Source organism: Xyrauchen texanus, chromosome 7, assembly GCF_025860055.1.
Source record: "Xyrauchen texanus isolate HMW12.3.18 chromosome 7, RBS_HiC_50CHRs, whole genome shotgun sequence".
NCBI classification, from domain to species: Eukaryota; Metazoa; Chordata; class Actinopteri; order Cypriniformes; family Catostomidae; genus Xyrauchen; species Xyrauchen texanus.
In genome coordinates, this window is record NC_068282.1 from 27,599,680 (window position 1) to 27,616,087 (window position 16,408).

A 16,408-nucleotide genomic window follows, 5' to 3' on the forward strand; every position below is an offset into this window, starting at 1 on the left:
AGGGCTGCGTTCGTTCAGTGTTCAAGCTCTCTGCTAATGACAAAATTTGCATCGAAGCATACTTTGGGGTTAACCATGAGTGGAAGTGGCACCCCCATTTGGAGTTGGCACAACCCCCTTGAGTAACCACACCCAGCCTTCATCTATACCTACTTGGAAAATCTGCTGCCCACCATAACTTCACAGCGTCCCTAATTTTTCCCAATGGAAATCTGTGGTCAAATATGGAACTAACCAGCCCTAACTGAACCATCCATGTAGGTATAGTTGCAGGCCGGAGATCTCCAAATGGAGGTGCAATCTCCAAAAGAGGTAGGGGTTACTCCAAAAGGGGGTTGTGCCAACTACAAAATGGGTCATCACTTCCACACACAATTAGGGTTAGGGGCTTCCTTTATATTTGAGGGCGGTTTGGAGCTCTCGCCCATTTTTGGTGCTCTGCCTGCTGCTACTGCATATAGAAAGTCTACCCTATGTGTTATCAAATTATACAGGTCATGTAAAAGTGACGCAGGTCTATTCACTTATGCTTATCCACTAGCAAAACAGTTTGTTGTGTACTTTTTTTGTTTGGCATCTTCTGTAGTTTGTTTCCGACTTGAATGCGACTAATGCCTCACACTACACGACTTTGAAAGATGTCAGATCATGGTACCGTTCATATTACACAACTGTCTGTCTTGTCATGGAAGTCGTTTACAAATTACACGAGGAATCGGCAACAGGGGTGAACACATTACAAAACATTTCACTATTGATGAATCCCTGATGACTCTTTCTGGACTCCAAATTACATTTAACAACAGAGTACACATGAGAAGTGATACGAGATACGAAAACAAATGCATGATCATACGTTATGCATGTCAGAATATGTGTATATTTTTAATCGCCTTTACATAGTCTGTAAAGGCATCATATATTTTATTGGTAACAATATGAAAAAGTACATCCTACTGAAAAATTTACCTATTTGTTTACCTGACTGTCCAAGAGAATTGGCAATTTCTCTCCAGCTCTTTCTCCACCCGGTTGTGGTACTGTTCAGAGGAAACATCAAATATGCACTGGTACTCCTGCCAATGTTGCACAAAATTTTCCTCCATTTCTTCAGTCCAATGAGACTTTCTTGAGACCGCAGCCATGCTAGTTGATGTTCTGTTGCAGGTACATCAGGACTCCTCCCACTGAAACTTCCCGTGCCCCGTTTCTTGCTCTCTCATTGGCTGTAGGTCAACGCAGCAGTTGTATTCAGTTAAAACACATTTCACATTGCACGATTTGGAGTCGCGGACAGGTCCAGATATTTAATATCCTAGATACATTTCTCAAATAATATATGTACTTCTCTCAAATCGCGTCTTTGATAGTTCATACATTGCAATCGTTGCTCACGGGAGCGAACTTCGATTTGTCAATGATTTCAGGCATTTGTCGGCGATCTCTACAAAACTGTCGGCGACCGAAAATCGGTCTTAAAATTATGTAGTGTAAACACGGCATAAAATATACAAGCTTCCCATGTGCACTTACAGGGGCAGCAATAGTGCGCACCAGCAGTGTGACAGATTGCATAATGAACAGATGACAAGTAGTGCCGATGAACATGTAACAGTGTGTTGTGCAAACAGTTTTTGTTATGTACAACTACAATGCCAATAAAGTACATTCAAAATAAAAGCATCTAAGAACATCCCAATTAATATTAGAGTGCCACCTTGAGGCACAATTATGCTAAGGCACCACACATTCTGTCAGGATGTGCATTTGTGTATTTAACCAGATGAATTATGTAAAACGTATAGTTTGGTCTATTCTCACCCAAAACTGACTGGGTCGCTTCAGAAGAAATGGATTAAAACACTGAAGTCATATGGATTATTTTATGTTGCCTTTATGTGCTATTTGGAGCTTAAAAGTTTTAGACACCGTTCACTTGCCTTGAGTGGACATATCTTATATATTCTTCTAAAAATCTCCGTTTGTGTTCAAGAGAAGAAAGTCATACACATCTAGGATGGCATGAGGGTGAGTAAATTATTGAGAGAATTTTTCCTTTAAGTGGGAATTTTAATTGTATTTGTTTTATTTATTTATTTATTTTTTTTTTGCTTATGAATATAAATTGTAGCAAACAGAATAAAGTGTTCAGAATCTTTCCCCGGTTTTGTCAAGTGGTCTGCAACAGCCAATGTTCGGACTTTCACATAGCGTGTAAAGGGTGTTTCATTATTTTGTTAGTTTTATCAATTAAATTTTGTTTCAACATTGACAATTGTATTTAATATTTATATATATATATATATATATATATATATATATATATATATATATATATATATATATATATATATATATATATATATATATATATATATATATATATATATATATATATATATATATATATATATATATTCATTCTGGGTTGGGGAGTAATGAAAATACATATGTAAAATTAAAATAACTCTATTCCACTTCAGTTACAATTTAAATAATTGGTAATTAGAATACAGTTACATTCAAAAAGTTTTTTGATTATTGAAGAGATTACTGTGCATTTTATTGTAATTTGTTTAATTTAATATTTAGTCCTTTCAGATGGAAAACATTTATACATAAATGATGTGGTCCAAAGTGCATTTGAACAGCGGTGAAACACTTTCTTATGATGTGTTACATTCATATGAGCAGACAGAGAAGTTTGGAGCAGAAGAAATATAAATAAATCTTGTGTAAATTGTCAGCTTTACACCATGCTATTTCTAGCCATTTTACATGCACGTTACCAGGCACAATCATATTTGTTTTACAAGAAAATTCATGTTAGATCATAATTTCTTTTTTCTAGTAAGACCTTTGATATTAGGGCAAAAATCATATTCTTGATAATAATTTTTGTATTGTTTTCCTGTAAAAATATCTAAAAATCCTTAAAACAAGACCAGTTTGATTTATCTTGTTTTAGAAACAACACTGCATAAGATATTTAGGCTTTTCAGAGAATATATTTAACATGTGTATTTTGTCTTACTGTAGTGGCAGAGTTTTTAAAGTCAAAACCATTGAAAAATTCTAGTGTTGAGGAAGTAATCCAAAGTATTTAGAATACGTTACTGACCTTGAGTAATCTAATTTATAATTACATTTTACAGCATATATTCTGTAATCTGTAGTGGAATGCATATATATATATATATATACACAATTATTATTATATTGAAACGTTTTATAGTTGTTTGGAGGACACTCCATTTAGTGAATCTCATTTGTCCTTTCCCGGGCACCGTAGAAGGGGAAGGATCAACAGACTTTTTTTTTTTAAGAAAAGAACCGCGTAAAGACATGACCGCTTGAACACGACTTGCTATCGTTTATCTCTATCGTTTACCTAGGGTTTTAAAGTGTTGTTTTGTTGTATATTTGTTTTTTAAGAGCGATGTCTTGCAGAAGAGGAGCTTTGATTGCGCTGGAGGGAGTAGACAGAGCCGGGAAAAGCACACAGTGTCACAAACTCGTGGAGGCGTTACAGCAGAGTGGACGAGCCGCAGAAATTATGCGCTTTCCCGGTAAAATCACGGACCCCGTCCTTGACCAACACATAAGAAATGTTTGTTATCTAGACATACTGCAATTCTCTCAGAGTAATTTGAATGATACCAGCCAATATTTATGTTTCTAAGAATATAATATGTGAATTAAATATTTACCTTCAGGGCATCAGATCCACAAGGTTGTATACATTAACATATGCGCATGTGTTAAAATAACTACGTTTCCATCCAAGGATTTTTTTTTTGCGAAAAAAGTTTTAGCGCATCAAAATAAAGCTGATGAAAACGCAAAATATCTATTCAATTTAACAAGTGTCGACATACAATTTTTCCGTTTAACAATAGCGCGTAAATGTCTCGAAAAACTGGTTTGGACACACCTTTTGTCAAGAAAATTGGCATTAACGCAAAAACGTACTGTCACATGACAGAATGTATCTCAATTGTTAGCATAGTTAATCATGATAACGGTATACATCCTTGAAAGCCAATTTATTGTAGGTGATTATGGATTGATCTTAACGGCATATAGATCCGATGCTGCCAACATCCAGGAGCGCAAACACAAGTATCTTGTTTCATGCACATCGACAAATGCACGGAGAACAAATTAATGGCCAGTGTTTGTGGTTTAATTTAATCAATGTGTTTATTGAAGTTGCCTTTCCACACCATTTCAAAATAATAGATGGCAGTCATGGAATTAGCCCACAATACAAAAAAAAAATAAAATGCATAATTTCTGTGCACAAAGATGTGTTAAATTAAAAATAAATACACAATACTTTGAGATAACCTGTGTGCTTTTTTATATATATAGCCCAATTCTATTAAATTGTCTAGTTTACTTTTGAAAAAAATGCAGGCACATTTCCCTGTATTAAACAAATAAATTACCAAATGAAAAATATATTTATTTTTAGACCTATATATGCCCTTTCTTTACACAAACATAAATTAGCTTTACCCTGTTCTGTAGATAAAATCGGCCAAATGGCATTCTCAGAATGTTCTACACTTTTTTCAAGACTATAAACTATCAGAACTATTTGTCCAATGCTGAGTTCACCTTCAGAAAACGTGCTTTTGATCATTTTAAAACGTTTAAATCTAACCCTCTTTACCTCAGATCACATTTGCTGAGCTTCATCAGAAAATGTAAATTGCATTGACACTAAAATTCATTTTAGTTGACAAACAAGTTCAGCTGGTCATTAAAGGATGCTGGAGAAATATGCAGGACACAATGCAGTTGTGATGGCAATGCTTTAGATTATTAGATGATTGTTCAAAATAGCCTATTGAATATCAGGAATGTATCTATTAAACCCTGATTTTACACTGTATACATTTTTCTTTAATAGCTGTGCACACAGCATATACACATGGATGGATGGTCCTTATACGAAGACCAAAATTTTCCTCCACTACATGGTGCAGGTTGCCAGCTTTAACAGGGCCATGAAGATTCACTTTCAGTTTGGAACTGGTGGCAAACTGCGATAGGCACAACATCAGGACCAATATTACAGTCCTATCAGAAGGGCAACTGTTCCCTTTTCATTGCAATTCCTCATCTTCTGGTTTCTTTTATTTGTGAAATTAAAATGAGAGCAAGCTGTCTCATTTCCATGAATTGTCTCAATACTCTCCCCATTTTATAAAAAACTAAGAAGTAAAAAAAATGAACATCTGGTAGGTAAATTAGCGATATACACACATTTCTGTATGGTAATGGCTTAAGGGCAGATTTCTTCTGCGATAAACCAAAACTTATGCAACACAGTATTTTTTAGGCATGACGTCATCACGCAGGCCATTTGAATGGAAACGGGCAGAAGACTTTTTACTTCGTCGATAACAAAACAGTGCAAAAAGTTATTTATAAATTATCATGAATTTTTATATTTTATGCATTTCTTCATTTTGGGTAATGTTAACATAAATATACTGTTGTTCATTTAGTTTTTACTGTAATATTAAACATTTATTAGTGTATGTATAAATTGACATACGCCAAGATTTAAAAATGTTGTTAAATTAGTGTTTAGATTTGGTTCATGTTAACTATTGTGTAATGTTACTTTATACACAATCGTATTGCAAATTGTTAGCAGTACATTGAATAAACTGCAATATTATAATGCTTCCATAGATAGACTGCCCTAGAAGAAAATATTATGCACTTTCTCAGCTACTCCTAAACTTATTCAATAGGAAATAGTTTGCCGTGTCTCAAAACCCAGTGACCAGCCAACCTGGACCACATAGGTCCAAATATTTTGCTTGCTTGAACATTTCTGTGATGAACAAGCATTTTGTCTAAGCAGGCTTCTCACTTGGATTCAAGACACAGACTTAATCCATAAAGCATTGGTCTTTGTTCGGTATTGACCGCATAAAGTGTTTTCCATCCAGACAGAACCACTAAGATTGGCCAGCTCATCAGTTCATACCTGGAGAAGAAGAGTAATCTGGAGGATCACACGGTCCACCTGCTTTTTTCAGCAAACCGCTGGGAAATGGTGTAGGTTATCACTTCAGTGTATTGCATCCAGTTAAATGGTTTGGCTAGAAATGCAGTGAATCTTATGCACATGAATGTCCCATTGATTAATACTGATCCATCTGTATATCTATCCGTCTGTCAATCAATCACAATGAGTTTCTTTATTTATTGCATAATTTCTGTATTTTCCCTCATTTTGTCCAAGACAAAGATACAATTTTTTTTTTTAAATAAAGCCCATTTGTCGACGTTGCATAGGTTAACTAGATTTCACTGTCCTTTAGCCTTGTTCGAATCTTATTTTTGTTGTTTGCAGTTAGAGATTGTACTTTGTCAAAAGTTGGTCAATGTGCAACAAGTCAGCATTTCAAAGCTCTTTTCTAACTTCAGGCCCATGATGAAACAGAAGTTGGAGCAAGGCATTAATCTAGTGGTGGACCGTTATGCATTTTCAGGAGTCGCTTTCACTAGTGCCAAGCCTGTGAGTGTTATTACCAAAGCAGTTTAATATAAACTTGACATATACAGAAAAAAAAAAAATAGGTGTAGAGATGTGGATGTAATATTTTTAAATGAGCATAAATAGCATCACATTTTTCTTTTATTTTGTTTTAGTAGTCAATAACAACACAATTTGAGCATATGTAGATACCTCAGTTTAATTGTTTTGTGTGTTCAGGGCTTCTCTTTGGACTGGTGCATGCAGCCAGACGTGGGACTTCCAAAGCCAGATCTGGTAATGTTTTTGCAGCTAAATCCTAATGTTGCAGCAAACCGTGGAGAATATGGAATTGAACGGTATGAAACAAGCACTTTCCAACGCACAGTTCAGCAGAGGTTTGAAGAGCTCATGAAAGATCAGTCAGTCAACTGGAAGGTGATTTATTTTCATATAAACCTGTATATTGTACATTTGCAGTTGTTTTCCATTTATATTGTAATAGTTTGACTCTGTATCAGATAATGTCTGCTATTTTGACTATCATGTGATTTCTTGTTTAGGTGATTGATGCTGCTAGGACCATAGAGGAGGTGCACAAAGATATTAAGCTTTTGAGTGAGGATATCATCAGATTATCTGAAAATCAGCTGATCAGGGATCTGTGGAGATGAACAAACCTCCACTTGCTATGGAGAAGCTTTTCATATAGACCTGACACTTGAGAAAAATAAAGTGAAAACTGATTGAATTATTTTTTATTTTAAAATGAATTGATTAAATAAATATTCAAAATACACTTGTGTACATAAGATTTGTTTTTAAACATGAAGAAAAAACATTTGTCTGTATATTTACAGAACTTACACTGTCGGTAAATGCTCAACCAACCTTTGTTGCCGTTTATATGATACAGGTCCAAAACTTCACTGACTTGGAGTACATGCTAACTCAGATCCAATTAGCAGTGATCCAAACCAAAACCATAAAAATGTGTTATGGCAAACCTGTGGTTAAGTTTAGGGGTAAAAAGGCACCATATCACTTAAAAATAAATCTATTGTGTTAAGACTCAATATCAATACACATAAAATGTACATACTGATGATCCTGAGTGACTGATTCCTGACCCTGGCTCACCCAAGATGACACAGGGCAGTCAATTTTGCTGTTTAAGAAGAAAGCTGTGTGTTTGACACGAGTGACAATGCCACACTGGCCTTGGACATCAATGGTATTTATTTTTCACTCCCCTCTGTCCTCCAAGGAGGTTCTACCACTGGATTCAGGAAGTCTCACAAAAGTAACCTTTCTTCAAAAAGACAGGATTTCAAACTCTTCGTCTTCAGAATCAAATAAGCGTTCTAGCCGGTCTGAATCAGAGAAGTCTGTTAAGAAATGTATATGGGGGGCTATGAAAAAATATATACCATAATTGTGTATACTAAGATATATATATATATATATTAAAGCTCATTGGCCACATATACATTGCAGCTGTATACAGTTGTCACTCAGTTAGGAGAGTGACAACCGCATTCTAGAATCAACTACGCATTTACTGCGCCTCTGTCAATAGTTAACACCAATGGTATTGAAATGCCTTGTTTCAATTATAGCCGCAAGACGGCAAAACATTGCTATTTTTATCACTGTCATCCATCGCAATTTCGGGAGTGACTCCTGTATACATATGGAATAGAAATTTAAGGGTTGACACTCCCAACACTTTGCAGCAAGTACGTGGCCATTTTGAATATATAGAAAAGGCATAGTATATGATGTTACCTGGAGTTAGATTATGTATGTCGGCACTAATTAGGCGGGATAGCTGACTGTCCACCAATTCAAACATAGGAAGACCTCTACAGTTTGAAACCTGTACAAGGAAAAAAGGACAGTGAACAGAAGCTAATATAAAAAGTGCAACATTTAGACAAACAAAACAAAAAATGGAATGACCAAGTACCTTACGAATCTGTGCACACAAGTCATCAAAATCATCCTCTGTTTGACAGAAGAAGCCCTGAGACACAAATTTAGTACAGATGTTACTGCACATACGGGATTATTTTCAAAATGGCAACTTAATCCAAGGGGTTCCATGTTATTCATAAAAAAAAAAATTACCTTTGCTGTTTTGACACTTAACAATTTAGTTAAGAGTAGGGGAAGCTATTTTGAAACTATACCTTGCCAAGCTACTCGTAATATGAAATACTTCAACTACAGTCAAGCTGCTCTTGAAAAAGTAGTGCCTATAGAAAGTCATCATACCTTCTCAAAATCTTTATCATTTGTCACATTACAACCTGGAAATTTAAATAAATGAAATCTCACCTTCTTAGCTGTATTTACACATAACCTTCAACATTAAAGTTAAATTACCATGTAAAAAATTCAGAACAATTATTAAAAATGAATTAGTAAAATACATGTTTTTGATATGTGATCAGCTCCTAAGAGTAACCATTACAAACTTGCTCAGGTGCAACCAATCACCTTTCAGATCACATACCTGGCTAATTGGCCCCCACCTGACATCAACCTTAGTAGTTGATTACTTAAGAATAAAACTGGCTGTTCCATGATAATTCCATTGCGAAGTAGTGCATGGTAATGAATTCACCATGGTTGGAAAAGTCCTTTCAAAAGGACTCCAGGATGAAATTGTGGGAAGGCACAGTAGGGCATTATTAAGAACTGGAAAGCACATGGCGGCACCACCAAAACATTTCCCAGATCCGGCAGTCCCTCCAAACCAGCTCAGGGAAGCTATCAAGATGCTAAAGGCAACTTTGAAGGATTTACAAGCCCTTACAGTTGAGATTGATCTGTCTGTGCATGACAACAATCTCTCAAGATTTACATAAAGCTGGCCTGTATGACAGGGTGTCAAGACAAAAAGCCTCTTCTGAATAAGTGCCACACTAGGTCTCATTTGCTCTTTGCGAAAAAAACACTTAGAGATTCTGATGCCATATGACAAAAGGTTGAATGGGTCTAGGAGACAAAAATGTAACTTTTTGGACTGAACTCGTGCTACATTAGGAGAACCAAACACACACTACCCAGAATATACCATACCTACTATGAAGCATGGTGTTGGCAACATTATGCTGTGGGGGTGTTTCTCTTTATCGGGGACTGGGCAATTGGTCAGGATTGAAGGGAAAGTTGGAGCTGACATGTACACCCAAGTACTTGATAGATATGTGGCCCTCTGCTCAACAATTGAGCATGGGCAGGTGGTTCACCTTTCAGCATGACAATGACCCTAAACACTCTACCCTAAAAAACAATGCAGTGGCTCATGGATAGGAAGGTCAAAGATCATCGCCGCTCACCCCTCAATATGACAGAATTTGAACAATGGGCAAATAATCCCCAGTCTAGGTGCGCAAAGCAAGTAGAGAAGTATCCAAACAGGCTAATGGCTGTCATTTAAGCAAAAGGCAGATCTATAAAGTATTTAATCCAGGGGTATGATCACTTATTTTTTTGTATACATTTTTGGAACTACAGGTGAAACTCGAAAAATTAGAATATCGTGCAAAAGTTCATTAATTTCAGTAATTCAACTTAAAAGGTGAAACTAATATATTATATAGACTCATTACAAGCAAAGTAAGATATTTCAAGCCTTTATTTGATATCATTTTGATGATTATGGCTTACAGCTTATGAAAACCCCAAATTCAGAATCTCAGAAAATTAGAATATTGTGAAAAGGTTCAGTATTGTAGGCTCAAAGTGTCACACTCTAATCAGCTAAACACCTGCAAAGGGTTCCTGAGCCTTTAAATGGTCTCTCAGTCTGGTTCAGTTGAATTCACAATCATGGGGAAGACTGCTGACCTGACAGTTGTGCAGAAAACCATCATTGACACCCTCCACAAGGAGGGAAAGCCTCAAAAGGTAATTGCAAAAGAAGTTGGATGTTCTCAAAGTGCTGTATCAAAGCACATTAATAGAAAGTTAAGTGGAAGGGAAAAGTGTGGAAGAAAAAGGTGCACAAGCAGCAGAGATGACCGTAGCCTGGAGAGGATTGTCAGGAAAAGGCCATTCAAATGTGTGGGGGAGCTTCACAAGGAGTGGACTGAGGCTTCAAATGTCGTATTCCTCTTGTCAAGCCGCTCCTGAACAACAAACAACGTCACAAGCGTCTTACCTGGGCTAAAGAAAAAAGAACTGGTCTGTTGCTCAGTGGTCCAAAGTCCTCTTTTCTGATGAGAGCAAATTTTCATTTGGAAACCAAGTTCCCAGAGTCTGGAGGAAGAATGGAGAGGCACACAATCCAAGATGCTTGAAGTCCAGTGTGAAGTTTCCACAGTCTGTGTTGGTTTGGGGAGCCATGTCATCGGCTGGTGTTGGTCCACTGTGCTTTATTAAGTCCAGAGTCAACGCAGCCGTCTACCGGGACATTTTAGAGCACTTCATGCTTCCTTCAGCAGACAAGCTTTATGGAGATGCTGACTTTATTTTCCAGCAGGACTTGGCACCTGCCCACACTGCCAAAAGTACCAAAACCTGGTTCAATGACCATGGTATTACTGTGCTTGATTGGCCAGCAAACTCGCCTGGCCTGAACCCCATAGAGAATCTATGGGGCATTGCTAAGAGAAAGATGAGAGACATGAGACCAAACAATGCAGAAGAGCTGAAGGCCGCTATTGAAGCATCTTGGTCTTCCATAACACCTCAGCAGTGCCACAAGCTGATAGCATCCATGCCACGCCGCATTGAGGCAGTAATTAATGCAAAAGGGGCCCAAACCAAGTACTGAGTACATATGCATGATTATACTTTTCAGAGGGCCGACATTTCTGTATTTAAAATCCTTCTTTTTTTTTTTTATTGATTTCATGTAATATTCTAATTTTCTGAGATTCTGAATTTGGGGTTTTCATAAGCTGTAAGCCATAATCATCAAAATGATATCAAATAAAGGCTTGAAATATCTTACTTTGCTTGTAATGAGTCTATATAATATATTAGTTTCACCTTTTAAGTTGAATTACTGAAATTAATGAACTTTTGCACGATATTCTAATTTTTCGAGATTCACCTGTATTGCCTCTTTGTAAAAAAATTTTTTTTATATGCGTTTTGATTTCATTTAACACACAAAAAAAAGTGACTATTCCAGGAGGTATGATTATTTCTATAGGCATTGAATAAAAAGAACTAGACTAAATTTCCCTGTGACAAAATTTTTTTGCCAGCCTGTGGTGACAAGATATTTTGGTATGTTGTGAGCGAGTTGAACTGACATTCATTTTAGTCAGCGCTGCCAGTGAGTGAGCAGTTTAGTGGCAGTTGCCTCTCACTCCATGATCGCTATGATTATTACTAGACTACAACTGGGAAATACAGCTTCACCATTAAGGCTTATTACAGCTGAGAGACACAACAGATGATGTAATCACACATACTCAAGGCTAGAAGTCCTTTGTTTTTCCTCAGTTCAGCGAACAAATGAATAAAATCATAAGCAGTATTAAACTCGCAGTAGTGCTGTATGGCCATAAATCAGCAAGGCTGTGATTGCCTATGGCATTACCATCACAGCTGTGCTGATATACAGCCATACAGCACTACTGCTCATGATATTGCTTAAATATATAACTATCTATCCAATTATATAATTTAATCTGATTTTATCAAAATGTATCTGGCACCAAAAAAAAATTGTTTTTTGAATGAATAATGAACAGATTATTTACAATAGAGTGCAGGGACTTGAATCAGTAAATTTGAAGTTCATTTACAAACCATCTGGAACAAACCAATTCACCATAATATGTTGGACTTTCCAACACTAAATACGTATAAATTTGATTAATGCCGCAGCTTGCCTGGCTGTCAAGCAGCGTGTGCAAACATTGATGCCTCTTAATGTAGCTTTTTACTGGACAAGCTACACTATATTAAAAATAGTTACTGAAACCCTACTGGAAGTGTTGCTACTTTTACATAGATACTCCCAACACAGCAACCACGCCTGGTAGGGTCTTAATGTTGAATTTGGCAACACCTTTAATGGTGAGAATTAGTGTGTGTTGTATTTGGCACTACTTACAGCAGCAATGGAGGGGTCAAGCTCACAGATATGCATTCGGCAGGGAGGATGCTGGCAGTGGTAGGAGTCATCTGGGAAGTGACCCTCTTCACTTGGTTCCACAGCTGGCTGAGTGGTATGGGGGTCTAGATAAATCAGCTCATCACCTGCAGGATGACATCAATAAGAAAAGAGCATGATGCAGTTTCAAATTGAAAATACTGCCATATGGCTCTCAACATTTACTTAATGTCCACACCACAGATAAACTTCTAGACTACTATGTGTCTAATGGCATAGATGGGTTAAGCTTTATTAACTTGGCTTACCTACAAAGCCAATGAAGTAGTGAGCGCTGTTTGGCTTGCCACCTATTACTCCTAAAGACTGAGGCATCATGAAGCATTGCTGTGCATAAGATATGAAATTAAAAATGAACACGTAAATTTCAGCAACTAGCCTTAACAGAATGATGTTAAGTGCTCACATTTATTCATACAGCAGATATGAAATAATTACCTTGAGTGGTTCAATGTAGGCTTCATTTATGTCACTAAGGCCCAGTCTTAGAGGAATCAAAAGAACGAGAGGTTTCCACAGAGCTGTCTCTTCCTCTGCAAGAGCACAAGCCCCCTCCAGATCTCCAATCAACTCCCGAGGCGCTTCAGAAGCTGCACATGCTCCCCTATCAAAGTCCAGCCATGGCATACACAACCTCTCTACAGACAATATAAACAATAATCAAACTCACATGCCAGACATGTGATTAATTATGTCACAAAAATCTTGAAATAGGAGTTCCTTTGTAAATAAAGGTAAAGAAAGGAATGATGTCCACTTACAAGAACCAGTTCCTATTGTTAAAGGAATAGATCAGCCAAAAATAAAATAACTCCTTTATTACAGTGGTCTCCTTGACGATCATGATTTCAAGCTCGATTTCACTTCCTAGCACCATCTACTGCTCTGCTCATGCGTAAAGCACTAGGAAGTGTAATCAAGCTTGAAGTAATTATAATGTTAAGAGGCTACAATAGGAAGATGTACAGTGAAAAAGGTATTTTGGTCTGTTCCCATACAAATTTAATAGATCACTTAAGACATTAAAAGGGTTAAACCACTGAAGTCAGGTTACTTTAATGCTGCCTTTATATGCGGTTTGAAACATCAAAGTTTTGGTCACCATTCACTTGCATTTTATGGACCTACAAAGCTGAGACATTCTTCAAAAAAATCTTACTGTTCCCCAGGTAGTTAAGGATTAGAGAACTTTTATTTTTGGGAGAACTATACTTTTAAACAATCCTTGTACTAATGGAGGTACATGATAACACCCTAAGGGATTCTAAATAAATGAAAGCCTAGTTTGACATAAACCTCACTTATGAGGGATTTATATAGAATAGATACATACATCACCATTTCCTCACTTATGAGATATTATGAAAGAGAACTCACTGATTTCCTCTATGACCACAGTATTGTCCATAGCTACATGAACTGCCAGTCGGCTCCAGGAGTCAAAAATTGCCAGTTTCCTGAATGAGCACAGAAACAACAGCCCATATGTCTAAATAAGCAACAAACAAAACAGATAATTTAACATTTAATAACAAAAAATTATTATTAATATAATTTGGCACTTACTTGAGTACCTGTGCCACTGTATTAGGACCATACCACTGCCCTATAGACTTGCCCTCACCTACACCCATCTGAGCTAAAAGAAAAGAACAAGCCATATCTGTTATCCAAATGGTCTGCACTTATATAGTTCTTTTTAACCTTAGTGGTTTTCAAAGCACTTTCACTGTGAATCATTCACACACACAAACACCAATGACAGCAGAGCTGCCATGCAAGGCTCTAGCCTGCCATTTGGGAGTAACTTGGGGTTCAGTGTCTTGCCCAAGGACACCTCGGCATGTGGAGTCATGTGGACCAGGAATCGATCTGCCAACCCTGTGATTAGCGGCCAACCCGCTCTACCACCTGAGCCACAGCCGCCCAGAGTTATTTACTCCAAGTCAGTAACTGCAGCACCACTGTTCTGATGTAATACTATTCAGGCAGCTGATTTGAGGAGTACCTATTTGATGAATGGAATAATAGCTGTCCTTCTTGTCAATGAAGGCATTGAGGATACTGATATATTCCGCTCTTTGCCGCTGACCTGGACTCCATCTCCAGTCTAATAAGACAAAACACAGTTGTAGTAAAAAGTGAACTCTTGGATTTACATTTGATCTTCAAAGTTTAGGACCAACTTTTGCACATTATCTCAGCAACATAACATAATTCAATAAAAATAATTTTTTATAAATATATATATTTAAAAACAAAAAGCAGAAAATACAGTGTTTCCATTTGTGGCCGACTTACTTCTACCCAAGTGTCTGCAGACCAAGGCCTCCCCAAGAATCATCTGCCCACATCGGAGCATGCAGCCCCAGCCAGTGTCTGAAGTGGGCCCAGTGCCACCTATAACATAACCATTAACCAGTCTATTAACAAACCATCTGAAAAAAATTTTATAATAATAATGGACTATGTGGATAATTAATTAAATGGTGACATTAGACTGCAAGTGTGCCGACACATTATGACTGAGGATTATGACTCTGACTCTCACCGATTGGTTGAAAGTTCTTTCTATAAGTGAACCACAAATGTGAAGTGACATCAGCCAGAATCTCATCCTTCTCTGAAACACAAAGAAATGCAAATCTCCTTAGAAGTCAAAATTGGACACAACAGCACAAAAGTACAAATGTTTCAAACCTACCTGTTAGTGCACTGAAATGCTTTCCCAAAATCCAGACAGGTTCTGAGGTCTCTGGGAAATCTTCGATCTCTCCAAAGCGCAATGAGTCGTATGTGAGAGTAGCTGTTTTGAGAAAAAAGGAAAACTGAACAACTTTCATCTCTTTTAATCACCTATGACCACAAAAAAAACCTTAAAACCTTTACTTTTTATCTTCTCATAAAATCACAGGCATTCCTTTAGACACCTGCTGATCTTTTGTGTCACATTACAACATGACACAATGTATTCATGTCTCTTTGCTACAAATACTTACCTAATTGATAACAGTTGATTACTAACGACAAGGATAACCTGCATCGGCGACTCCAGCTTTCGTAATTCAAGTGCTACCTGACATACCTTTGTCTCAAAACCAAGTGAGCTGTTACCTAGACCGCATTATCAACCGGCTAGGTAGGCAGCTTACTACTTTTTGAAACAGCCTTTAAAACATAACTGTTTGCACAACCGTGGAATTTTGCTGCAGTGAGTGTGAGATTTGTGCCATTTTTCTGTCTAGCTGGCAGCAGTTGGGACAGGTATGTACCATATTTCATGACAAACTGTAGAGGCCGCCTCTCCACAAACCGGCACATATTTGGTTGTTGAAGGAAGAATCTTGCTTTTTAACCATTTCATTAGTTCCGGACAGTTTACCGAATTTGTAAAGTTATTGTTTGTTTCTTTGCTGGTTTCTTACCTGCATCCATCCCGACAGTGATTCAGCCTATGTTGTTTGTTGAGCGTTCGTTACATGTACGGACCAATAGGAAATTACTTCCGCTTTGCCTCGGGTGCGTCATATGTGTTATAACCAATCAAATCACTTCTACGGACTGGAACGTTTTCTTAACCAATTGAATTTCGCCAAGGGAGGGACACGTTGTCCTGTCTGGGAAGTTGATGTAAACAAGTCAAAATATTTTTCAAAGTTGTGGAATGTTGGCATTATATTAGCATTCGCCGTTTTAAATGATTTAGTGTTTTTATAAACCAAGATAATTTTCAGCGTGCGTTGTATACGTATACAGCTTTGTTC

The 16,408-nt window shown here is 37.1% G+C and overlaps 2 protein-coding genes across 2 annotated transcripts; one reads left to right on the plus strand and one right to left on the minus strand.

The window, feature by feature from the left end:
• The first annotated feature begins 3,340 nt into the window (after positions 1 to 3,340).
• Positions 3,341 to 7,214, plus strand: dtymk (deoxythymidylate kinase (thymidylate kinase)). Its single transcript, XM_052130739.1, has 5 exons — positions 3,341 to 3,569; positions 5,973 to 6,081; positions 6,454 to 6,544; positions 6,743 to 6,940; positions 7,066 to 7,214. Exons 1-5 carry the CDS (start codon positions 3,440 to 3,442, stop codon positions 7,174 to 7,176), a joined length of 639 nt encoding a protein of 212 aa, XP_051986699.1. The 5' UTR covers positions 3,341 to 3,439; the 3' UTR covers positions 7,177 to 7,214.
• A 536-nt stretch (positions 7,215 to 7,750) lies between these two features.
• atg4b (autophagy related 4B, cysteine peptidase) lies at positions 7,751 to 16,126 on the minus strand. Its single transcript, XM_052130733.1, has 13 exons — positions 16,070 to 16,126; positions 15,349 to 15,450; positions 15,196 to 15,267; positions 14,946 to 15,044; positions 14,653 to 14,754; positions 14,211 to 14,283; positions 14,022 to 14,101; positions 13,083 to 13,282; positions 12,893 to 12,971; positions 12,585 to 12,730; positions 8,472 to 8,528; positions 8,291 to 8,381; positions 7,751 to 7,890 (listed from the first exon to the last, which is right to left on the minus strand). The coding sequence occupies exons 1-13, from the start codon at positions 16,077 to 16,079 to the stop codon at positions 7,817 to 7,819; spliced, it is 1,185 nt and encodes a 394-aa protein (XP_051986693.1). The 5' UTR covers positions 16,080 to 16,126; the 3' UTR covers positions 7,751 to 7,816.
• Between the last annotated feature and the right edge of the window lie 282 nt (positions 16,127 to 16,408).